Source organism: Coturnix japonica, chromosome 1 (assembly GCF_001577835.2).
Source record: "Coturnix japonica isolate 7356 chromosome 1, Coturnix japonica 2.1, whole genome shotgun sequence".
In the NCBI taxonomy this organism is placed as follows: Eukaryota; Metazoa; Chordata; class Aves; order Galliformes; family Phasianidae; genus Coturnix; species Coturnix japonica.
In genome coordinates, this window is record NC_029516.1 from 20,056,849 (window position 1) to 20,084,350 (window position 27,502).

Below are 27,502 nucleotides of genomic sequence, written 5' to 3' on the forward strand. Positions count from 1 at the left end.
AGCAAGCTGACCAAAACCAACTTTGAAATAGCAGATAACTATTTTAGAAGAACAAAGGTATCTATTAAATACTGGAGAAAACAACCCGTTCCTAAAAAAGCATATACACACAGCATTCTTCCATCACAAGATGTGGGTATGAGCCCACATACCCGAGCTTACCAAGTCAGATATAACACAGCTATGCCATTCCTGCAGTATGGAAAGTCAGGACCTATGTGTGTATTTTGTTTGACACAGAACAGCAAAGACTGCACAGCTGGAGGAATAATGAGTTTAAGAGTCAACCACTGAGGCTGAATGAAAGAGGAATCTACTCTGAGCTGAGCACTTAAGCAAGCCATCTTCATACAGCTTCGTCAAGTTACTTTAGGACGGTAAGTTATGTTTTATTGCAGATAAACTCCCATGTGTCTAAGTTAACTTGCTTTTAAATCCCACAAAATGCCAGTTAGCATTTACTTGAGTTCAGGTTACACACAACAGTCACACATGGAAGTCCTGAGTATTCGCATGCAGATCTGACAAAGCCCCCAAAATAAGTCCTTACTGGAAGTTAGATGGTGTTCCAATATCTGCCTTTGTCAATCTTCTCTTTTTAGTTTTTCCTTTCTTCTTTTCTTTGGTATATGAAATATTGTTGACTTGTGGAGTGTAAAATCTGTTAGTTGTAATTTCCGGGTTTTTGATATCAACAGTCGCCATTGGTAGATTTGGACCTGTGAAGACAAAGAACAGGACCTTAACTACTGTATCAATAAAACCATATTTAACTTCTAATTAAGATCACATTTTTGTGCATATGTGCGGCTAAGTGCTCGCACTTCAGCCACAGCTGTATGTGTTACATGCATCTGACTGGGTCCTGGATGTCAGAGTCCATTGATGGGTTTGTAAAATAATCAAAGTCCCGGATGAGAAACAAAGCTCAAGACAGCAAAAGCAACACCAGAAACAAAGTAAACAGACACTCAGATGGCCAGTTTTAACATTCCAGTATTGTGTTACTTTTGGAATAACAGCATATAAACATCCCTGGGGCATTTTCCACAGTTTCTTTTAGTTTTGACAGAAGGTAACTTTTCTTACATAAGTGATGATGGTGTTTAAACACTGTAAGGCAATGTATTCCTCTCTTTCATATATGTCCATATGTGCATATATGTGCATTTTCAAATAAATCTATTAAAATAATAAGTAACTCATTCTTCCACAGATGAAACCAAGGAAGTCTATTTAAGATCAGTTTAACCAGGACCAGTTTGAAAAGCACAGTCTGAGTTAGTAATGCTTAGCTAGTCAATGAGAATTCGATTCACACATACAGCTTTACTGGGCACTTGATAAAAAACACCTCATAGATTTAAGAGAATCAGAACCTTGATATTATTTTTTTGTAAGTATATCTTATATAAATAATACAGAGTTATCCCAGTCATTCTGAAAAGAACAACGAGCTGCTTTCACAGCCTGAAAAGAGAAGCAGACAATATGACAGATACATTATTTGACACTTGCAGTGTAACACTTCAAAGGGAAGCACCCAGTACTGGCCAGACTACAGCATGCTAACAGAAACAAGATACTGGGATAGACAAAACTCATTTAAAAGCATATGACAACTCCTACGTACCTCTGGCAGTGTTTAGAGGACAAGGTTTTGAAACTGCATGTGAAATGCAGAACAAGATTTCTCAAGCCTTTTCTGCTCTGTGGAAATGCTTTGAGAGAGGTTCTGATGTACCAGCTGTCCTCGGACAGAATGCAAAACTTCTAACTGACCGCTCACAACTATGCACAACTTGGTTGTGAAAGTTACGCTTAAAGCTTACACTAACTTGACCAACAGTTAAATGTTATCAACCCAAAGCTTCACGTGAGGCTAAGTAAACCTGCAGGATAAACTGAAAAACTAAGAGTTTAAATTTTATTTTGATTCAAAAAGAAAAAAAATACTGAGGAGTTCATATTCACTTTATTTATCCATATCAAATCTCCTCACCAAGACAACGTAATTTAGAGCTTTTCAAAGGCTATACTGACATTGAAGAAGAAACATAGAGCTTCGCACTGAACACTGCTCACAAATGTTTTATATCCTTCTCCACTTAGTCCTTGTTTAGCCCTAGAAATCATACCCTTATCTATGTAAAGCTCAAAACTAAATGGAACTAGTTCTAACAAGTGCGAAGCAGCATCCATGAGATTTTACTAAGCCGAGCTCAAATTAAGGACTGATACCTAACTCTGTTATTAATATTCATACCAGAGATCATAGTAAATTCCTCCAGATGAAAGTTATTCTTACCATCAGCCTTAGACTTTAGATTCCCACGAGGGATAAAGGAACTCTGGAAAGAACTGTTTTCTTCTAGAACGGCCATATTTATATCCAACAAAATTTTTCCCATCAAAACACATGCACTTTCCCCGTCAGGTGTAGATAGCTCAATAAGTGAAGATGAGAGAGGCATATAGAGCTCATCATTAGGAAGTACTTGACAGTACAGTGGCCTCAGGCATCCAATGATATCAGCATCCGTGACATCTTCAGAGGGGGCTCCAGAAAATGTAGTACAGAACATTTTAAAATAGAATTTCTAAGAAATTCTTTTGATTTCAGAACCTTTCCGGACATCTGACTCAGACTGTAGACAGCCCTACAATAAATGCAAACTACTTAACAGCGGAAACAAAATTGCTCCACATGGTTCTTAAAGATCCTCTCAAAACCCCATCTCTGACAAATGCTTATTTCAGCCAGAACTTCACTGTGAGGTCAGTTCAACCGCAGTAAGTCCTCTTTATGTGCATGAAGAGACCTAGCTATAACAAATGTGTAGAACATAAATCCCAGGAAATTACAGGCTAATACATTTTACATAACTCTTAATGCCAATTTGATTTTAATCCTGCAATTCTAAAAGGGAAAAAAAAAAAAAAAAAAAGTAAAAAAAAAGTCTTAAATCTAGAAAAATATCTGACCTTATAACAGTTGTTTTCATTCCCCCCCTCCAGATATATATATCTGTTGTAATCTGGTCCAATTGCTAAGTGAGTTGTCTGAAGGCCAGAACCAACTAAGGCTATGAGCTTTGCCCTTAGCATGTCACACCTGAGACTACAGAGGCCATGAACACCAAGTGAAGTGCCAGCTGAGAAGCCTGGCATTAGAGCACTTCACAGCATCAGAAAAGGAAGGTAGGCAGATCATGAAAGAGCAGAGAATGTCCCAGCAGAACACTCTGCTAAAACACAGAGAAGCTCAGAGCTTTGAATAGTGACTACCAACCTGAAACACCAAGCAAACTTGTGAATATTCTATCTTTCAAATAATATAATATAATATTATATATATATATATATATATATATATATATATATATATAATATATCTACTTTCAGAGTAGAGACTCCAAGGCTAAAGATTTGTTGTGGTAGGTGGCACTATATCATCATCACCACTGTTTGTCTTCCCTTATGCTAATATCAGGAAAGAACTTTTTAGGTGAGGAAAAACATGTTGCTCAAGACAGTGAACAATTAAAACATTCCCATAGCTCAGAGCAGCTATTAGATAATCACCGGTCGGTATTAGTACGACTGTTTCAAAACTAAGCAAGTCAGTCTTTGTGGAAAGAAGAGACACAGAAAAAAAGTGCCTGGACTAAACTGATTACTGACTGAACTTCCTCAAAATGTAATATGCAAGAAAAAGGCACGTTCACTGTTTAAGAAGTATTCTGCATGGGGCATATGCAGTACATCTGTAGTTCCAATAATACAAGAATATCTATTTTGGTGACGGACTGAGAGGTTTGGATGTCTTGGTTAGAACAAACCCAAGTCTAGCTCATAGAATCAAAGAAAATCCCCAGTTGGAAAAGATACACAAGGATCAATGAGTTCACCTCCTGGATCCACACAGGACCAAAAATCAGATCTCCTCAGGCATTAGAGGGCTCTGGGTCTCTACACGATTACTTGGTGATATCCCTGCTCAAACAGTAACCTATCAGGCACCAGTTGAGATGCCACGGGAGAAATCTCTTCTTAGTTTCAGGCTGAAAGCATAATTAGATCAAAGACTCCAATAATCTCTGATGAGCATCTCTCACTTGATCTTAAGAAAAGACGGTAAAATTTTGGGATCAAACTGATACATTCTTTCTACTTCATCTGTGAATTTCATAAGGATGACCGAAGACATCTGTTTCTTCATACCAGTGAAATGCAAGGCAAATACATTCAAATACTGTCCCATGGAAAAAAGATCAGCATTGACAAACACACGACATACTGCCAGAAAGTTACGTTATAAAGTCAGTCAAAATCAGAAGTTAAAGCTTTACAGATATTTTATGAAAACTGTCATGACCATTCCTACCTTTACATAAACAGCTGACCTTTTAATTTCAGCTAAGTTCTGTATAGTTACCCTTTATAGATATATTCTGAAGACCAAGCTGCAAATGAAAGGTACAAAGCCTTCTTCACAGCTTCAGCTAAAGGGCCTCTGTCCTATTCACAGGAAAACATAATCCTCTCCAAAAACATTCTTTACAAATGCCAGCTAAAAAGCCACAAATCTTCCAACTACAACTAAACAAATACCAAAGAAGAGAAACAAAACAAATATAGTAACCTCCAGAATATGAGTTTACTGCTTCTGCTACCACATAGCTATCCTGAACAAGTCCAAAACAAAGCTACGTACAAACCAGAAATGACAGTAGCAGGAGAAATTAAAAGGCAGTGGTTCATGCAAAAAGCTTACCATTGGGTGGGTCTCGTCTTTTTTCTGTCAAAAAAGAAAAAGAGTTATTATTCACAGATATCACAGCACAAATACATTCTAGACTTTGCATTCCACTGACACTTTCGGTGATCTTGAACTCAGGCTTAACCTATAAACATCTTTAGATCCTACCTGTTGGACAGTTGAAAAAACACGTTAAGCATTAGAGAACCATAAAAACCCATTTTAAATCATGACTGTTGATGTGAAGTAGAAAATAGCTGCTATGTTTGTTTCATACACTGTGACTCCAAACTGGCGAAGTATTCAAAAAGAAGCTGCTTCAGTACAACCCAGCAAAGTAAGATATACATACGTACATATACGTATATACTTAAGTGTTATGCTTTATGATTTCCACTTTCTTTGTTTTATGTGGAAATACAATAAACATTTTGATACAGGAACGTTATTCCAGAAAAGCACATGTATTTCATAATTATTTTTGTTAGTGTGAAGACACTTGGACACAGAGGAGCAAAACACTTCTGTTACCAAAAAGTAACAACACGGAACAGAACTCAAATATCCTTACACTGCTATTTTAATTGCAAAGCCACACCGTTTCATAGACCATGAAGAATTTGGCTTGACAATTTAAGATGCATTTCTAGGCATTTCATACCTCAGCACTCTCAGCCTGTAACAGTAAATTCTCCTTTGAAGGAGCCTTTCCTCACTTAGCATTCATTTCTACCCACTTCAAACAGGATTTACCAATCCTGCAATCTTTCTCCAAAGCACAGTCTAGAACAAAAACTAGTACATAGTTGAACAGAAACCAGTACACAGTTTCAGTCAGGCTATTTGTGTACCTGCACAGACATTCAGAAGACTTTGGACAGTTTATCACCTTGTCTCCAAAAAACATAGGTCTATATGGAAGACACTACATTCCTTTCAGGTCTGGAATCCAGTAGGGCCTCCTCTGGGAGCTTAAAATGAATTTATAACAGATCCCTCTTCACAGGTTTCAGAAATGCTGCTAACCCCTGGTGTTTTCCAGACACATTCTCTTCCTTGAATATGCAGGCAAAGAAACCATTTGTGCTGGAACTTGAAAAAGCCTGCTCAACTTCTGGAGCATAACTACAGTCCTATCCAAGAAGTACCAACAACAGAAAAGGAAAGCACGGGGTTGATAATAAGTCATCTAGCAAAAAATGGGAAACTGGCAAAAGTAGGCATTCATAGGAAATGTTGAGTGGCTTTGTGCCAAATCACGGGAATTATTACAGCTTTCATGAGGAGAAAAAGTTCAAGAGATAAAACAGTGGAGAACAAAACAAGATATTTTAAACACTTCCTGCAATTTTTGCTGGGTATAGATAAGAATAATCTGCGGCCAAAATATACTAGATTTGTTTTTCTGTGGTTTCCACTTCAGGCTAGAAAATAAGAACTCCTCTTCCAAAGTGCTGATGACCTGACCAGAGGTCTGACTGAAGACATAGATATATCTACTGATCAACTTCACCAGCTGCCCATGTCTATGAAAATGCTCTCATCTGCATGTAAAAAATAAGCAAACAAACCAAAAACCTGTTTGCATCCAGCTCAAAGTGCACTAGGAGGGGCATCATGAGCTAAAAGCTTGTTGGAGGAACAGTTGCTTTCAGAAGGCTGGAAAAGAGCTCCCAGCCATGAGCTACAAGCTTGTAAAAATTAGACAAAAACTGAAACCTGCTTTATGAGCTACAAGTTGCCCCTAAGAATTAGGCAAAAAATTGAAACCTGCTTTTGAAAGGCATTTAGCAATCAGGCTAAGTTCTCTCAGTATGTGGAGAGGATACTTGTGTGTTTACGTACCTTGGCATTTATAAGGCAAGATAAATATAAATATGATAAATATAAAATTAATAGTATTAACATTAAGGTATACCAGAAGTATGAATGTACTGCGCTCACAGAGAGGGGAAACACTGCTCACCCTATCATTTGGGGTCTGTTGAAGTAGTAAAGGGAGAGACTCATTTAAGTAAGCTTACTAGAGAAATTAACTAATTACTGTAATTTCTTCCTAATCTAAGGCTGAGAACTTAATTGATCAGTCTGATATTAAAAAGATGATGATAAGCCTAAATATATACATACACTCCAATGACAAATCAGTTTTGATTTGGGCAAATGCAAAGCCTGTTATTACAGAAGCACAACTGGATATCATCCTATCAATGACAAACACAGAACTCCATCTCATGGCTTAGCTAAAAGAAAATCAATTGTTATACATATATTTTTAAATTAAAGTTGCCTTCAAGTTATACATTTTTTGGGGATAAAGTTATTTTCCTTTTAAGAAATATTAAAGAGTGCATGGAGTAATCTCATCCTACGGTATGAACTTGAGCAACAAACCAACACTATTTGCACAAAGACGAAACACGAACAACTCCATGCAGAACCTCCTGTGAACAGGAGGTTTGACTGAACCACTGTTTTGAAACAAACTTCGCTGTGGCCAAGAATGCAAATAAGTATTTGCCTTCTCCCAAGTCACAGGTGCACTGCAGCACTGTGTTTTAGAAGTGTAATAGCATGAAATTTCAAGAACATGAGATGAAAACTAATACGATTTACTTTTACTCCAGTAATGTCACCCACTAACGCCACTTCTTGAGAAATCCCATGAACATATTCTAAGCAGAGATGGTCTTAAACAAGCCAACCAAGGTTTGGAACAAATGCTCTGTGCCTGAGCCACTTCACATGAATGATATACTTGCAAGGATGGTATTCCAAGGAATTCCTCCCTTTACTATGATGTCTTTCTCTTTACTACACTCCCTTTCTATGCTGTACTGCTAGTACAATTCAATCCCAAAACAGACAACAAAAACTATCTTGTAGCTGAAACAAGTTTCAACCCTGATCACACCCATGTGCATCCAACCTGTGTTTTTATCATCCTACTCTTTATGGTCATATGAACGTCAGACAAGCGAGTTGTTTATGAGTTCAATGGAAAAGGACTAAGAGAAGATCTGCAGGAAGCCTGAACTCCCTCTGAAACACTGATTATTTTCCTAAGGCATTCTGAAGCTGGAAAAATTCACACTGTACTTCTGACAGTCTGGTGCTGCTAAGGACAGTAGTATACGTACATTATGTCTTATGCACTTGGCCTCTGTCAAGATCATTAGTATTGAATAAAAGATATTTCTCTGCTGAGCACTGGATCAATGCCAATAATTCATTTACACAAACTACTTAATATACCAGATGGTAAAAATCTTTGTTACAATCCAATTGGGCTGAATTTAAACAAATTCACTGTAAACAGCCCAGAGCTAAACTAGGGTTTAGTCAAATGTGAAAATTGCTTACAGGAAGATTTCTTGTTTTCCCACTGATAGGTTACCCTTTCTGCTTCTTTCTGTTCTGTAAGTTCAAACACCACGTCCTTTGAGTCTCAGCTTACTAGGAAACTTACAGCAAGGAGCATCAAGCTATTTCAGAGGAGATATTTTTGCACAACAGAGATGAAGTACACTTTTGTAATGCAATTACTTCTAAATATAAATACAGCAGCAAAACCTTCCAGTCATTTTCAGACACAAATAACTTCTTGCCTCCCCTCAGAACAACAGAAACAGTCCCAAATTCAAGATTAATCTGAATATTTACCAGATTTCCTCTGCCGTCGTCCAAGTAAATCTGTTACTGTTTTGCGGAACAGTTTAGCCTCTTCTTCGTTAGCAAAGTTAAGACCAACTTGACATGCCTGAAAAAAAAATACATATCCCCCCACCCGTGACTAAGAAAGTGTTACAAAGGCTTTCCTCTTACATGCTTTCTTACACTTCTGAAGATATAATCAGAAAAAGAAATCACCATTGTAAATCTGGAAAAATACATCTTACTGTGAAACATATTCTAACTTAATAAAGTCAGTTTCCTAGTCAGATTTCTACAGCTCATACTCTAACAAATGTGAGGAAAATCCTGTAGCTTGGAATCAAATGTGAGGGAAGGAAAATTTATTTTAAGAAATAAATGATGATTGTGAAATATCACCCAAGTCAAAACAATTTCACTATTCTATTAATGAGAGTTGAAATAAAAAAAAGAGAAATGTAAAATGCCCTTCTCTAATGGATTGATTTTTCTAGCTGAAATCCAAAGCTCTTTTGATAAGTAAATATAAAAGGAAAAGTGATATTACACTAAAAGAATTCACAGAATGAAATGGAAATCTTGATTATATTACAAGAAGCAACCATTCAAATAAAAGGCATTGTAAGGTAGGTATTCAAAGATGCTGAGACTCACATCTCCAGCGAAGGTATGAAAATATCCTCTAGGACTATTATATACAAAGTTATTGTACAGCTCCTGCTCCCACAATAATTTCCCATCCTGGAAAAAAATAGACAAAGCATTGTAAGTATAGAACACTTGGAGACAAACTGTAGTTTAGCTTCTTTCATAATAGAACCTATCAAGAGTTTGAAGCTGAATATTGTTAAGCATTTGCCATTTACCCAAGAATGAGCTCAGCCCAAGTATATTGGAACATGTGGAGAAATTAGACTGTTTCATCACTCTACCTTCTGTTCTAATTCCTGCATATTTTAAAAAACGTATTTCAAGTTTCATAATCCTGCTATGGTTATACTGGTAGCATTAGCACTGACCAATGATAGCAGTGAAAGATAGTGTTAATAGTAAAAATAAAGGAGAGCTCCATCAGTGTTATCTTCTCAAGATTGACCTAAAAATGGTTAATTTCAAGGGAGTTAATTTCAACCATCAATTTCAAGGGAGCAAAAATCTTCCAGATATTTAAATGGCATTATGGTTCAGCACCCAAGTGACAGGTTTCTCACCAAGTCTAATAACAAAGTGATCAAATCACAAATGCAACCACCAATTGGCTTTCCTGAATATATCTGTGACTTCACAAAGTGGATGCTGACAGGTACTGAGCTGCTCTTAGCTAAAGGAGGAATCAGAAGCTTCCATGGTTAAAGTCAGTAGGATATGCTTTACAGTGCTATTATTTTATTAAGGAAATGCATCTTGGAACACTTAAGCTCCCAGCTCCCATTGTCCTGAGTGAAATAACAGAATAGGACAGAGGTCTCCAGTATGAAACTACATATTGTGGGAAAGAAATTATATGAAATAAGTATATTTACTCTGAAGTTTTCATACGTACAAACACATTCACCATAAAAAATGATTCTTGTTTTCATCCCTATGAAACACAGCATCTATGTTGTTACTACAAGCCAAGTACTTCAAGTTCCAATTACTACAAGTACTAATACCTGCTGAACTTATCACAGCTATCAGTATCAGCGACACTACACTCATTTTCACTAGTCTCACAAATCCAATTAGTAGAGAACTACTTCTGCAAGTTGTAAGAAAACCGTATCTGATCTTTATTTGATCAGTAAGAACTAATATCTATGAAATAATTCAAATTTAGAATATAAGAAAGCTGTGCAGCCTATTAATAAGCAGTCAGTGCACTGCTCAGCGCACAGCTATTTATTTGAGGATTTCTGTACGAGCGTGCAACTGCAATCACTGAAAATAATTCAATTCAAAATGGAGAATGAATACAACAAAGCGAAAAGGAAAAACTTACCTTAATGTCATATATTCTGATAAAATATGACCTCTGCGGATTGTCCTTTACAAGGCAAGCTACACCACAGCATTTCTTTGACCACATGGCATTGCGATCTGCTGCATATATTTGAACAACAGCTGAAGACATCGTCTAGAAAAGAAAACAAGTGGTTACTTCTAAGGTAAAACACACAGATTTTACATTTCATCTTTTAGGAAAGTAATTCTTACATTTGTTTCTCATTCTAGGCAGCAAGTACGATGATTTTCCTGGTAGTAAGGCAGGCAAGTTCAAATGACCCCAAGTTACTTCTGTGCTATCGCCCCCCGCACTCCAAGATTTAGATGGCTTAGGAATCTAATGGAACATTTTGTTCTTGATCATAAAATCAGCAAAAAGAATTTGCCTGTAAGAAGCAGACCAGTAAATATGGCTGTCACACAGCAGCCCTACTGTGCTACTGAATTTTTCTGTTCAGTACTTCAAACTGAATAGAAATGCAATATTCAAGCTGGAACTATAAATTGCAGTGCCTGGAAACTCTCCTAGGTATTGGAATGCAACTGTTTATATTGCTTAATTGTTAAACTGGTCTCTGGCGTGATTCTGCCCTATGCCAACAAGCATCTGAACATTCTTAGACATGACTTGAAAATGCGTAAGGACAAGAATCCTTCCCAGCTGCCAATGTGAAATAACCCTGTTTTTAAATTGAGAGATTTTATTAAGAGATTAAGATTATTCTACAACAGATTCCTTCCGTGCTTGGGAATGTTCCTGAACTTATTTTCTAGCATTTATATAACTTGTGTTTTACTGTAAGAGAGTTAGGAGGGAATGAAAATTGGAGCCTCTGAAGAGGAGTACTTATTTTGTAGCCAGTTCATAAGGATGAGAAGTTACTGTTTCTGTAATGTCACAGGTCAGAGGCTATCTAGCCCAGAATCTACATTCTAACAGTAGCAAAGGCATAGGAAATAATACAACAGTACAACAGTACACCAGGGGAATGTATCATCACAGCAAGGCAGGCTAAAGCTCAAAGCTCTCCTTAACCAGCATGTTCTTCCTTAATGAATTTCTCACCACTCTTTGAATCCACGTGAATTTCTGGGCATTGCAGTGGTGTACAGGACTATATTTCACGGTTCACTTCTGTACTTTGTGAAGAACCAGCTCCTCTGATTTAAAAGGATTTCCACCTGCTAGTTATAGTTGACCATCCCTCCTAGTTCTAATACCAGGAGAGAGTGCAAGTGATTCCTTACTTGACTCTTCATGCTGCAAATGCTTTTCTAACTATTCCGTCATAGCATTTACTCTACTCTTTTTGTAGAATTAATATTAAGTTGGTCTTGTAACAACAAAAAATTAATAGCAGAAATATCAATCTCTGCTTTGATTACTCTTGACTGTCACATGCATACTACTACATACATCCTTCTTAGATTAGGGATGAGTCTTATAATGTATGCACCTAGTTTCTTAGCCTGCTCAACAAAACGTCACAGTAATATTGCTTCCTACTTTCCCTGTAAATCAAAGTGGTTTATTACTTTCCATCTAAGGGACAGTAAGCTGATGTTTTCATGTATCTATTTCAGTTCCCAGAACTCTCCTGGAAGATGGTATCTGGTCTGAATCATATAATTGCCAAGACTATAACAGACCTCCAAGATCATTCAGTCTAACCATCCACATATCACCAATATTTCTCACTAAACCATGTCCCTTTGTATACTATCTATATGTTTCTTGAACACCTCCAGGGATGGTGACTCCCCCATCTCCCTGAGCAGCCCATTCCAGCACCTGACTACTCTTTCAGAGAAGAATTTTTTCCTAATATCCACCTTGAGCAACAGGCTCCATATTAGGCTTTCCTTAACTGCTCTAACGAGTGTTACTTCACCTTCATCAACACTACTTGCCAAAACAGCTGGCTTATCCAGAATGCACATCTTGTGCTGCATCAGTATCTGTTGACACCTAAGTATCAGCATCATCTATGTCACACTTCTCAGCTGGTTTACAACAACTGACAGAATCCATTAATCTTCGTGGGATTTTCTCATCAAAAAGCTTTCAGTTTCGTTCAGATAGAGTCAAAATAATTAGCCAAACTGACAGCTACTCGCTTGGGAAGCTTCATAACCTTTGGCAAAGAACGGTGATGTAATTTTCACAAGTCAAAACATAATTCTGTTCCTCTACACAACCATTTCTTCAGAAGTACAAAATAAGATCGACTTCTCACCATTCTGATATCCACCTGGAAAATTAATCACTTTCTAGCCCCCTCCTTGGATGTAAAGCAAGGCTTCTATCCCCAGAACCTACAGAGTTATATAAATTAATCACAACTTGCCAGACGAGGAAAAGGGAACCTTGAATTAGCCACGATACTGCACCAAACCATGTTGCAGGTGTAACAGAAGTTACTTTCACCTTATACTGCAACAGACAAAGGATTCGTTTTGGGCACAGCACCTTGACTCAAAGCTCAGAAGAACAGTGTGTAACAGAAAGGGGTTCATGCCATCGCTTTCTATTCCATCCAGCAGCAAAAGCACCAACTGGATTATCTTGGTGAATCTGTACCTGTAGTGACTCCATAAGATCTGCATATAAAACCTTGAAGCATCAAGCCCCTGTTAACAGACTGGGTATTACAAAAAAAACCCAGCATCTTGTCATTCTGTACAATCACAATCTGTTTAATTTACTCATGCAACCTCTAGGATTAGAGCTTAATTTGCAAGCTAGAGAACTACTTCACTCAACCTAACGAAGGTGTTGTGTTGAGGCCTACCAAGTCTAGAATTAAATTACATTTAAACTTTACCAAAATTAGTGTTGTGCAAATTCTTAATGTTGACAGACCTCAGTGAGGTTTTCACATGTTAAAACAGTCATTAATTCCATTATATATATATACATATATATATATATATATATATATATATATATATATAAAAGTGAATAATACAGAAAAAAGAAAAGCAAGCTGTATTTTAGACAGTATAAAGACAACAAAATCCAATTCATTTTACTTCAGTCTTTACTCTTTCATCCACTGGCACTCGTTACAAATCCAAGCCTCACAAATCGGTACCTTTTCAATTCTAACTGCAGAACTGCAGCACCTGAAAATATTTATGCAAATACTGCAATTTAAGCATTCAACGGCATTTTCTGCATTCACATTCAATGCTTGTTGAAGCCAATTAATACAGCTCGGTTTTGCAGATCATTTTACATTTTGCAGATAATGTTGCATTTTAAAGTATGGGTTCTTTAAAGCTGTACATAAGTATTTCTTCACAGTAAGACATGCCACTGACTTCACAGATAGAACGAAATGGGAGTGCCACTAAATCCTTCAAGTAATTACCGTGTTGTGTTTTTTCTGAGTTTCAGCAAGCATCTGTTACTTAATACCCAAAGTTATTACTGTATTTCTAGTAGAAAGACTCTGAAGCTGATACAACTGCTGTGCTCAGCACTTTTGGTGAGGTCTCTGTCCTTTTTATATACCTACGTATTTTATAAAGGTGCACAAGAAACAAGAAGTTAGCTGACCAACTGAATGCACATGAGAAGAGTGTCAACCTTCCTCAGTTCCCTTTATTTATGCCACAGCCAACACTCTGCAGGAGGACATGCCATTGATTCCAGAGAACTGTCACACCCCAACGACTAATTAGCTCTGAAGCAGTAACCCTGGTGGTGTCAGCTGTGCACTGTCCGTCTTTCTGGCAGCGCTGGTCTCATCCCTGGACACGCTGTGGGATATGAGGTACCTGCACAAGGCTTGTAAAAGCCCCTTCTGCCTGCAAAAGAAGGCCACAACTAGTCACTGCACACCTGCAGAATGTGATCATACCAGCCACTGAGGGCTTCCAGCTGGGCACCAGCTATCTGTGCACTTTGATCAGCTCCTGGTATGAACACTTGCTGCAGCAGCCTGTCAAATTAATGACTCAGAGTAACTCAGTGTGTCTCAAAAACTGTAAAGCAAGCCAACAGCCAGCAGCACATCAGATAACAAGGCAGAACCATCACACTAGGCAGCTCTTCAGAATCCCCTGTTGAGGTACCAATCTCCAAGTCTTCACGTACAGCTAACAACTGCTAGTGCTGCTCAGATCAAAGAACCACAGGGAAACTTTGGTTGCCTGTGACCTCTGCATGTCTTCCAGTCCAGCCTCCAGCTCACAGCAACGGTAATTACAAAGCCTCAAGTTGCTCAAGGTCTTGTCCAGTTAAGCTTGAAGTTAATTACCTCTGGGGGAGCTTGTTTCAGCACTGAATCACTCCCATTTTAGTGCCTGTAAAAATGCAACTAACTATAATGTATCCTTCTAAAGATTCAGCACTGCTGTGTTACACATTAACAATAATACTGAAAACATTTCTTAGAAAAATCTTGAGTTGGAAAATCAAAGTGAAGAGACATATGTATTAAGAATTAATTAAATCCCATGTGACAGATTTGCTTTTCTTAGCTCCCCTTCTCAGCTCCTGGAAGCATCCTGCAAATAAAACTGAAAGACAACCTTACCCTATAATGCAAGAACACAACTGGCTGCGGTTTGTTTCCCAGCACAGTAACTTCTTGGAAAAGACTGCTGGTGTGACACCCTCAGCTTCCGCAGGAGGCTACACAAAAGACTTCCAGCTCGAGTCATAGCACACACAAATAGCTCCTTTAGGATTTCCATGAGAAGTGCTATAGCGAACTTTGCAATTCAGACATAGCTAGTTGTATGCAATCCAAAACCCACAAGAGAAATGTTTGGGTTCCACCCCCCTTCCCAAAATAGGCATCTGAAGAAGTCATCCTGATCAACAACACTACTGGTGACTGGTGAGCAGGTACCTGAAGAGATCTGAAGACCTACTTTGGTGGCAACCCCTACTATATCTAAGCCAACACACTGAAGCTTGACCAGGTAATGCCAGATGCGCCCATGCCACTAATTTCTTTGATGCCAGATCATTGAGGTAGCATTCAGTTTGCTTCTAAAATTAAAGAATAAAGATCTGCCCTAAACACAGTGGGAAGTGACAAGCTTCCCCAGATGGCAGTGTTCCAGAACAGAGATGTGCTAAGTCAAGTACCACTTCAAAGTGGAAAATGCTTAGTGAGGTGTAACTTCAGTCTTGACCGCGGCAAGGACAGGAAGCTTCACTACTGAGGAAATTGCTATTAGCCAAGTATTAATCAAGTCATGAAAAAGGAGAAGAAACTCACTAAGAATCATGAAAGAGAAAGACATAGAAGCCAGAATGCAGGGTAGCTAATTACAAGAAATCAAACAGAGTACAAGAAATCTACAGAAAAAATGGCAATTAACAGAACTCAATGTTTGACATATCTTTCCCCAGGGAAAAAAGAAACGATCAGAAACATTGCTTGAAATCTTAGTTTACCTCCAAAAAGTAATGGTTAAGCGATTACACATTTAAATGTCAACACCTTAATAAGCCCATGTTATTCAAAGTGAACAAAACTGGAGTTAGACAGTGGCAATACCTTCACGTCAATCTGTAATTAGCTCATCTTTAGTGACAGAAATAGCTGGAGCTTCCAGAAGCATTATGCTCCACATGGTTCACACGTTATTTCGTCACTCTTAACACAAAGAATAAATAACACCTGCTGCACAGAACGGCTGCTGGAACCTCCTCCCTTCTCAACGGAAGGCCCTTGGTGCCACACAGGACACAGCTCTGCTCGTACTCCCTGGCAGTTCCATTTCTTGTTTTAAGAGCAAATGTTGCTGTTTTCTTGGCACCGTGAATGTCCCCTGCCATGTGAGATCAGTGTGTTCCCTTCATGCTAGGAAGAGCTGATATCCCACTTCCAGGGTGAACGCACTCATCGCTGAGTAATCCTACAGACAGCATGCTCTGCAAACTCCCCCAACTACTCTCCTAAATGAACTGAATGAGCCTCTCTCTGAAGATGATCTCTACTTAGGCCACTTAAATGACATGCAAGTATGTAATTTCTACATTGTCATTAGCAGAGGTATTTGCTACTCTAGATGAAAACACCTACTGGCTCCTCCACAGAAACACTAAGAACTTTACTTCAGCTAAGTCCAGAAAGAAGCCTGCTGTGTTCATCAGCCCAGGACAGCACTCGATCCACTTCTCAAGCACACGGGACTACTACGATGGTTTAGGTCCACTTCAGGCAGCACAAGAGTTGAGGCCTCTAAAATTTGGGGCTGTCTTTAATATTCACAATTATCAGCTGCAAATTACTTCTGCAGTTCTTATAAAGGGGATGATGGGACAAGTGAAACAGATGCAGTCTGAATACCTTTATACTCTATTCCTTAACAGCCACTGGTCAGGCTACTTCAGATTCCTAGGCCTCATAGAATAACTGTGTGTGATATCACCTTGATAGTCCACATATGGACTTCTCTGTAGACAAAAATACTTTTCAAGAGCTCTACAATATTTAGACTAAGGCATTAAATTTTAGTAGATTTATGCAACTCCGAGACTCATTTAGAATTTACATCTAAGCACTAGGATGCCTCCTGAAGCTTCAGAAATGCATCTTACACTTGAGAACATTCACTCACTGGGGATTTGGATACTGTGTTCTGCGCAATCTGGGTAAAAGGCAATCATTTAAACTTTCAAACTATCAGAGCTAGTAAAAACACACTTAAGGAAATACTTATAAACTTACTTCTGAAGGCAATTGTTTATTGCAAAAAGTCAACTTCAGATACTACAAACATGATTTTATACCCTTTTCCCATAGAAATAAATAGTGAACTTCTGGAATTTGATGGCAGATCCTTCACTTATAATACTTGGTCAGCCAATTACAGATAACTCAGTTATCTGAACATCTTTCAGTTTCTCATACTTCCCAGAACCCGTGAGTTCAGCCAGAGCCAGCTGGTGGCTTCCTATACCTTCACTGTCCAGCTGTGGGTCGCAGGAGACTTGAGCTGTGGGTAAGCAATGTAGCATACAAAACCCAAGTAAACAGCAAAAAAAAAAAAACAAAAAAAAAACAAAGTATGCTTTTACCAGACACAGTAAGGATACCTTTTATAGCCTACAACATATACTTAAGCAATACATGCAAGATTTCAGCCTTCCAGAGGGATGACATAACCACAACCACACCGCACAGGCTGGTCCATCTCAGATGAGCAGCTGATGTTCCAGATGACGTACAACCTGGAGTTTCCACTGCTGAGCCACCAATACACTGATACTTCCTGTTTGCCTGCACTGCCTTATTACTGGCTTACTCAGCTGCGGCCTGCATCTCAACTCCACTGAAACCTTGGCCTGTCAGCCAGCAGCAGGCACACGACAAAACAGTTATTTGAGTTCCGTAGTCAGAACTGTGCATTCAGTTATTTTCAGAACAAATGAAAGCATGCTGTACACAGACCTTTCATCAATTGGTCCCTGTATTACCGCTCACTGCAGAAGGCAGGCATTTACCTTTCAGTTTTGGTTCACCAGAGAACCAAACAGCAAGGCCATATATTGGTCAAAGTTCAGGGGAATTTTTAAGGCTCTTTTGAGACACTTGAAATCAATAAAGACTTCCAAGACTACAGAGATAATGCATATAAATATATAATATATAAATTTATATAGTAAATATAAATATATAAATAATAAAACATTGCACAGATACATACATTAGCTGGTTCCCAAAAGAACATTTCATACTCCTGCACAGAAATTCCAAGTTGGCATTATAAGCTGATGGCAAGAATCAGGAGTTTCATGCAGCCTGAGGGAGATAACTGTGGCTCAAATCCATTTTGCCTTGTACTACAGCCCATCCAGCTATAAAGTGAACCAGCTGCTGAGCCAACAGTTTCGTCTCTGCTACCAGCTATTGCTCTCCTGCACTCAGGTCCTCTTTCTTCAGCATTGACCAACAATCTCACCTTCTAAATACTAACATTTTTCCAGAGGATACATACTTAGTTTCATATTAATGCAGGCTCTCAGAAGGAGATCCTCATATATACTTTGAAAATATGTCAATGCCTTCGAGGGACAGTTAGAGTTCCAACCTTTATTCACAAAAAGGAAAATAGGCAGCTTTAAAAACATGTTAGATCTATAGAAGTTCTTTACAGACACTCAATGGTAAATGCATCATCCCTTCCACAAATAAGAGTCTTCAAAGCAACAGCTACATCGATTGAAGAACATCTGCAGAACGAGCCTCAGGATCTCCTGAATTATCCTAGCTCAGGAATGCTCATGAGCCCTTGAAAATTTTCTTTAGCATCTACTAACTGTAATGTTCATGTTCAGATTAAAAAAGAAAAAGCCTGCTTTGCAGAGTATGATTCAGGTGAACTCTCCTTATGACCTTTACAAGTGAAGGTAGAACAAGTATCTGAGATGCTTAGAGAACACAAACAAAACAGTTTAAATTGTAAAAGAAAGTCTCTTACATAAGAAAACCACTTAGTGCCACACAAAACAAAGAACTCCCTTCAAAATATAAATAAATTTGAGAAAAGACTATTAAAAGTAAAACCTCTTTGAATAATAGCCAGCAACTGGTCTTGAAACTGGGTATGCACAACTGGAGTCCTGCCCCTTAAAACACACACAATCTACTTATATAAGGGTATGTTGAGATGCAACTCCCCTTCCATTTTCCCCATGCCACAAAAGCATGTTTTAGTTGCTCCTTTAGCAGTCCACATTTCAACAGAACAGTTACATTAATACAAGTCAGATAAGGAAACTCAACTGTATAATTGTGAATAAGACTTTTCTTTTACTTTCTTACATCAATAATCATAGAATCATAGAATGGTTTGGGTTGGAAGCAGTGTTTGAGATCACCTAGTCCCAACAACTGCTATAGGCAGGGACACCTCCCTCTAGACCAGGTTGCTCACAGCCCCATCCAGCCTGGCCTTGCGTGCTTCCAGGGAGGGGGCATTCACAGCCTCACAGGACAACTTTTCAGTGTCTCACCACTCTCACAGTAAAGAATTTCTTCCTAATACCCTCTTCCAGTTTAAAGCCATTTCCCCTCCTCCTGCAGCTACATGCCCTTATAAAAAGTCCCTCCCCAGCTTTTCTGTAGGCCCCTTCAGATACTGGCAGGCCACTTATAAGGTCCCCCTGAAGCCTTCTCTTATCCAGGCTGAAGAGCCCCAGCTCTCTCAGACTGTCCTTGCAGGGGAGGTGCTCCAGCCCTCTGATAATCTTCGTGGCCCTCCTCTGGACCTGCTCCAACAGCTCCATGTCCTTTTTGTGTTGGGGGCTCCAGAAGCAGACACAACACTCAAGGTCTTGCAAGAGCACAGAGGGACAGAATCAGCTCCCTTGACCTGCTGGTCACGCTTCTCTTGATACAGCCCAGGGTACAGCTGGCCTTCTGGGCTGCAAGCACAAGCTGCCAACTCACATTGAATCTTTCAAAAACTGCCACTCCCAAATCCCTCTCCTCAGAGCTGCTCTCAAGCCGTTCTCCACCCAGCCTGTATCCGTGCATGAGACTGCCTTAACTACATACAGGACTTTGCATTTGGCCTTGCTGAACTTCATGAGGTTGGAATGGGCCCAATAATGTAATTACTATAAAGAAATTATTCCCACTTCGATGCCTTCAAAAGTAGGTATGCTACTAGGTAGGAAAAAAGCATGAAGATTGAATGGTCGCAGGATACTCAGCCAAATTTGAAGCTGAATTGGGGGATACAATGCTAAGGTCTTTCACAGTAGAGGATATGCCTAATTATGAAAGCATCCAACAAGGGCTTGGGATGCTGCTATTTTAATTTCACTTTTGCCAATAGCCAGTAGTGCGACCTATGTCTTCACTTCTCCCCTGTGTTTCATTTTTCTCGGTTGTATTACGGAAGAGGTGGTGACCTCCACCTCCATAGGGTGCACATGAAAAAATGCTGCCAGATCAAAATCCATTACTTGGGGTGAGGAGTAGAGAGGAAGGCTACATTATCTAATTTGCTAATAGCAAGGGTTAAAACAGTTTAACACAGAATCACAGAATTATCAAGGTTGGAAAAGACCTAGAAGATCATCTAGTCCAACCCTTACCAATACTTCCCGGCTAAATCATATTCATCAACACAACATCCAGACATTTCTTGAACACTCCCATGGTCAGTGACTCCACCACCTCCCTGGGCAGTGCATTCCAATGCCTGACTACACCAGTAATGTGAAACTTCTCTCCACAGTGTGTGAATATCAACAACTATTTGAACATCAGTTACTGTCTGATAGTCCATTCACTGTTTTAGGAAGTCTGAGATACACTATAACCATGAAGACAAGGAAATGGAGATATCCCTTCACCATACAGGACACCCTTGATTAAAATGACATTTATTACAGCTAACAGTTACAACTTCATTACTTACAAGAGTTTCTACTTTGCAGATTCAAAGCACTGCATTTGCCAATGCACTGTGGAGCATAAAATGAGCTTGAATTGACTTGAATGAAAACAAATTCTAGTAGTTTTGAATTGGTATCACAAAATAGCCTACACAGACCTCATCCTGAATGCAAATAATTCATTTCCATCTCTTTCTAGTCAGCCACCTGATAGCAGCAGTTTCTAAAACTGAGCAGGCTAATTCCAATACAGCCCTTCAATACAAGTAATCATTTTCCCCATACACCTCGGTTCTTCCTCTTAAGAAAAAGGCTGCATGAAACATACAGGGATATTTTAGTTTGGATTTGGGCATTACTATTAATACCTCTTAGAAACTGCATTAAGAGCTTACCCTCACCATCTGCTATAGCATGGGCTCGGCAGCTAAAGATTTTCTTTGTGACACTCACACTCAGTATTACAAACCCTACATTTCTACCATGTCAGAAAGGCCCCCCTGCACAACTTGTACGTCTGCTAAGTGTTCCCTCTGGACCACCCAAATGAACAGTATAAAGGTAACAGTTGGGTGTAGTTTATTGATTGAAAAAAACTTAAGGAAAGATAAGCAGCTGAGCTTGCAATATTCAGTTTTCAGGGCAGGGAAGAAATGGATGAAAGTGACCTCTGCCAAGTCAGGACTTAAAAAAAGAAGAAAAAAAAGAACAAAAGACAGTTGCAAATAGAAACCTGCTGACAATGGAGTTGACAATTTCCTTTCTAAACTTATTACCTACTATCCAAAAATAAATGTGCAGATGACTGTTGAATGGGAAAGCTCCTTCCCATAAGCTTCAACTCTTCCTCTGTAATTCCTCTGGGTGCCAGATGTAGTTCGCATGAGGCTGTCTGCTCTGCTAGGCAAAACCACAACAGCAAAACTGTAAAGAATCTACCCATTCACAGCTAATGAAATATGCTCATTCATACAACAAAAACTTTGTAGGAAGGGCAGCAGGATGGATTTCTCCTCTGCACTCAACTCTTCTCCTCAAAGGAAATCCACCAATTCCCAGTTTAAAATCATAGGAGTGGGCCGTCAGCACAACCTTACACATAGCAGCTGTATTTAGCAACTACAGGCAGAACTGAGGAATAGTGACACTGTGATTTTTATTCTTCAATATTTGTGTTTAATTGGGCCAGAAGAGCAACTCCACAAAACCTGAGGATAATTCTCCCCTCTGCACTGTTGCTTCCCCATTCTTAAGTATAACTTTTAAACGTTGTCTAGCAGCAGTAATATATTAAGTCGCATATTAGAACTATGTACCTGTCTGAATTAGCAGATAATATAATTTTACCCTACCCAAAATATTAGGTAAGTAGTGCTGCATGTTGCATGAGAAGCAAAGCTTACAAGAATGACTATCAGTCTTAGACTAGATCAGTATAAAAGTTTATGGATTCTAAAGTCACCAATGCAATCTACATTAAAACAGCAGTTTAAAACATTTTTCAAATCTTAGGGTAGAAAATCTGTTTTGAAGAACATTTAGGAAAAAAAATATTAGTAAGACAGAAACTGACCATTAGCCTTCTTAGTGATCATTGTCTGAATTAATCACAGAATCACAGAATTGTAGGGGTTGGAAGGGTCCTCTAGAGATCATTGGGTCCAACCCCCCTGCCAAAGCAGGTTCCCTACACCATGTTGCACAGTTAGGCGTCCAAGCAGGTCTTGAATATCTCCAGAGAAAACTCCACCATCTCCCTGTGCAGCCTGTTCCAGTGCTCCATCACCCTCACCGTAAAGTTCTTCTGCACATTCGTGCGGAACTTCCTATGCTGTCGTTTCATCCCATTACCCCTAGTCCTATCCCCACGCACTACTGAAAAGAGACCAGCCTCACCACTATCGCTCCCACACCTCAGGCATTTATAAACCTGGATCAAATCTCCTCTCAGCCTTCTTTTCTCAAAGCTAAACAGACCCAGTTCCCTAAGTCTCTCCTCATAGGGGAGATGCTCCAGGCCCTTCACCATCTTTGTGGCCCTCCGCTGGACTCTTTCCAAGAGATCCCTGTCTGAAATAGAGCCAGTTGAAACAAAAGAATGTCTTAATGGAAAAGACCTTAACACGGCTTTGCTTTTGATCCTAATGAAAATGAAATATTGAGACAACAGGCCTGTATAGCACTGGTAGGCCCATCAGCCAATATCACCAATCAAGCATTGGATTGGAAGTGTTACATACTTCAGTTTGCATTTTTTCCACAAATCCTTCCACCTGTTCGGGGATCACTGACAATAAGGTGAACCTGCTCAACATCACTATCTCAAACAGCTCAACGTCACTGCCTCAAACAACTCAACGTCACTGCCTCAAACAACTGGCAGCAGCTTTTCTGTCAGGTCAAACATTTGCCACTTTTCTGAAAGCTCCCATTTATGTAATCACTTACAGCGCTTTTATGATAGTATAAAGACAGCGTAGTACAATGATATGCCTGCTAACAGAATAAAAATGCTCATTAATACTGGCTGTAACCAATTAACAGAAAAAAAAAGGTTACTAATGACAGTGACATATTTCGAGAAGTATAACACACTTTGAAATGCAACAATCCTTCATTATGGCACTGATACAGCTTAAGATCCAGTGACTGAAAGCAGTTCCTCATGCCAGAGCTGACACTGGATTGCTAGGTTCTGCATGAATATCTCTTCCCTTCATGTTCAGCTAACCACATCAGTGGCTCTCTGTACTTAACAGCCTCAATCTGTTAGCACAGAAACAGAATGCTCTTGATATTTATGAAAAATACCATCAGCCCCAGGAGTACACAGTTTTGAGAAAATCAGATAGTCAACTTCTTTTAAGATAGAGCAGCCTACCCAAAACAGCCTAACCCTTGGTATACACATAGAAATAGGATCTCTTCCAGTTTGCTAGAAGAAATAACTATGAGAGTGGTTCCTACACAATATCAGTGCATTAAGAAGTTGCTAGAGGTTCAGTATTACAAACATTAGATTAAGTCTGCCAGAAACACTGTGGTAAAAACATTGATCTTCCTATAAAAAGCTGGTAATGGGGCTATGCCAGTAAAAGGGCTAGAATTTGATAGAATTTGAGGTGGAAAAACCCTCCTTTCTTCCAGACCAAATTCCACGCCTGGGCAGATGGACTACTGACAGAAGATGAAGCAGATTCACACAACTTCACTAACAAATGTGTCCTGTAGAACAGCTTTGTTAACTGAAGATGCATCCTTCAGAAGGCTTCTGCCGCCCACCGTGAGACATGCAATGTTAACACAGAACTGCAGAGCTCTACAGGGCTGACTTGGAACTCAGACTGCTACCTCTGCTGATCCCCACACACACATGCACTGCATGTCTGCAACAGACATTCCAGTCCTCTGAAGAATTCCATAGTCGGTGACATGTCAGCTCCTTCACTTTTGGATCAGAATACTCTAACAGTGCACATACCGTGCTGCACTTCAATAAAGTATTCAATACATCTGATATGAGAAACAGCCTTGATGACACACAGCAGGCAATCTCATTTATGGCTGGTCTGTTTGTTAGGTTCAAGCTAACTACAGAACACCTTTTGCTATTTCAGACCTGCATCTGTGATTGCCTGCATGTGGTGACCTTGCAGAAGTTATTCCTAATGAGATGCAACAATAGCACTGTACCAATACCTGCACATTTCATTTCTATAGCAATTACTGCAGCCAGAATTGAAATGCAATTCACCATTGTAACATTAAGACGAAAAGCATTCAGCTTATAAACGATGGGTTATCACCTCCCTTCCACTCTGAAGCAAAGACAGCCTGCTGCTGCAGAACTGCTTGTACAGCACCAAGTATCACCAGGGGGCTGGCTCCTGCCAGGATGGACATAACGGCAGGCACTGACTGGGTTGGGGAAGGAAAGTGAGGGGGAAGAAGAGCAATCACGGGAATCATAGGACACTAGAGAAAACACTACAAACTTCAAGTGTTTAGGTCCTTCAGCTTTAACATCTTCTAACATCAGACCTAGTGGATACAGAAGCCATACATGCATTTACAACCCTGTCAGAACAAAAAGATGATGGTGGAACACAAAAACAGAAAGTGTGCAGCGATTAAGCTGTCGTTAATGATGCCATTTCCTTCCCTAGCACGGTCTCTGGATCTCAAGTAGGGAATAAGTTGAGTTCCAGAAAGCTGCAGGAACTCTTTAAAGTGCAACCACAATGGAGATTTCAAGAGACCTCAGCACAGATCTCCAGAGTCTTTGAAGACACACGGAACTTTCTTCTTGAAATACTTATAACTACACGTATCAGAAAATCATGGAATGGATTAGGTTGGAGGGGACCTTAAAGATCACTTAGTTCCAACCTCCCTGCCATAAGCAGAGCTGCCAACTACTACATCAGGCTGCCCGGGATCCCATCCAACCTGGCCTGAAATGCCTCCGGAAATGGGGCACACACAACCTCCCTGGGCAGCCTGTTCCAGCACCTCACCGTGCTTTGAGCAAAAAAAATTCCTTCCTAACATCTAAGTTTTCCCTCCTTCAGTTTAAAGCCCTTCACTCTCCCCCCTTCCCCTAATGCTATCAAACTGTGTAAAAAGTCAGTCTGCATTTTGCTTATAAGCTTCCTTGAAGTAATGGAAGGCCACGAGGTCCCCCAGAGCCTTCTCTAAGTTGATCAAGCTCAACTCCCTCAACACACCCTCACAGGAGCAGTGCTTCAGACCTCTGACCATTTTTGTAACCCTGTTCTGGACCTGCTATAACTGCTCTGTATGCCTCCTGTACTGGTGGCCCCAGGCTTGGACACAGTACTTGAGATGAGGCTCATAACAATAATCTTTCTTGCCCTGCTGGCCACTCCTCCTTTGATGTAGCCCAGCATACTCTTGACCTTCCAGGCTTCAGAACACACTGATGGTTCACATCCAGCTTTTCATCTACCAGGACCTCCAAGTCCTTCTCTTCAGGGCTGCTCATAAGTTCTTCTCCCATCCTGTACTTATACCTGGCATTGCCCTGATCCTTCTGTTGTGTCAACAGCAAATTTTCTGAGGGTACACTCGATTCCACTGTCTACATCACAGATAACAAGGCTGAAGAGCACCAGCCTCAAGAGTAATCCCTGAGGGGCACAACTCATGACCAGCCTCCACCTGGACATAGAGCTGTTGACAACAACCATCCAAGTCCAACCTCTAAATCCATATCTCTCCAATTTAGAGATAAGGATGTGGCACAAGACCACTTCAAAGGCCTTGCACAGATCAAAGCAGACAACATCATTTGTCCCTCCTTTGTTCACTAATGTCGTCACCCCACCATAGGCCACCAGACTGGTCAGGCACAACCTGCCCCGGTGAAGCTGTGCTGGCTGTCTCTGATCACCTCCTCATCTCGCATGTGCCTAAGTATCTTTTCCAGTAAGATCCACCCCACGATCTTCCCAGGCATGGAGGTGAGGCTCAGCATCCTGTAGTTCCCTGACTGAAGATGAAGATCAAGGTAAAGAACTCATTAAGCAACTCCATGTCTGGCGAGACCAGTTCTCCCATTTCATTTATCAGAGATGCTCTTCTTTGCTTATCTCTTCTGTTCACTGTATCTTAAGAATCCCTTCTTGTTTTTCACATCCCTCCCCAAATTCAATTCCATCTGTACCTTAGCTTTCCTGACTCCAACCCTGCACATCTACACAGCATCTATATATTCTTCCCAGGAAACCCATTCCGGCTTCTGCTGCCTGTTCCTACCCTTTTATCCCCTACCTGATCATCCATGCTGATTCACTGCTTCATCTGCCTGATTTCTTATCCTAGGGCATGAAGAGCAATTTACTCTCAGAAATGCATCTTTAAAGTGCTGCCTGCCCTGTTTTGATCCACTGTCCCTATGGACAGTTTCCCTGGGGATCTCATCCAATAATTCCTTAAACAGCCTGAAGTTTGTTTCCTTGAAGTCTGGGGTCCTGACTCTGCTCTTTGCCAGGCCTGTGTTCTTCGAGATCACAAACTCAAGCAGGACATGGTCGCTGTAGCCCAAGCTGCCTCTTTTATGATCTCTTCGGCTTTGGTGAGCACCAGATCCAGTAATGTTTCAACTCTGATAGGTCTGTCTCAAACCAGGATACTCAATACTCAAACCAGGAATGTGTCACCAATTTACTCAAAGAATCTCCTGAATCTCCTGAACTGCTTGTAGCTCACCATCTTGTTTTCCTAGCAAATATCTGGGTGGTTGAAAACCCCCATCAGGATGAGGGCCTGCGAGCGTGATGACTGCATCATGGTTTCCAGTTTCTCCTGCTATTGGTTTAGAGGCACTTCAGCTGTTTTTTCAGATGCATTACTTTCATGGAGAAATCCTCTCAGAATCTGAGGTTTCTTTCCACCACCTCCTAAAGTGACAGTGTTCCCTGACTCTTCTGTTTCTCAGCAGCACATCCCCTTCTTCTGTGAGATCTAATTTAAAGCCCTGAGAAGAAATTTTTGGGAATTTGTTTTCTTGATAGGCCTGTGCTTTGTAATCAAGTAGTACAGTAAGTGAAATGCAGCAGCCCTTAAGGTCATCCCTGCTGTACCTAATGTAGTCTGTAGAACAGCTACAAGTTAGACAGATCTTGTTACAAGAAGCAAAATATTTATTTTTTTTCCTCCCTGAAATCAGAGAACAGGATCGGGAGCCTTATGGGCTTGTGTTC

General features: G+C 39.9%; 1 protein-coding gene across 3 annotated transcripts in view; it reads right to left on the minus strand.

Moving 5' to 3' along the window:
• Positions 1-27,502, minus strand: part of WASL (WASP like actin nucleation promoting factor) — a 48,900-nt gene that overhangs the window by 10,567 nt on the left and 10,831 nt on the right. For all 3 annotated transcript variants that reach the window (XM_015853142.2, XM_015853133.2, XM_015853122.2), the window contains exons 2-6: positions 10,398-10,532; positions 9,071-9,157; positions 8,426-8,522; positions 4,778-4,801; positions 551-719 (exon numbers count right to left, since the gene is read on the minus strand). In XM_015853142.2, the coding sequence (XP_015708628.1) occupies positions 551-719; positions 4,778-4,801; positions 8,426-8,522; positions 9,071-9,157; positions 10,398-10,532 (512 nt within the window). The remainder of the gene's footprint in view (positions 1-550; positions 720-4,777; positions 4,802-8,425; positions 8,523-9,070; positions 9,158-10,397; positions 10,533-27,502) is intronic.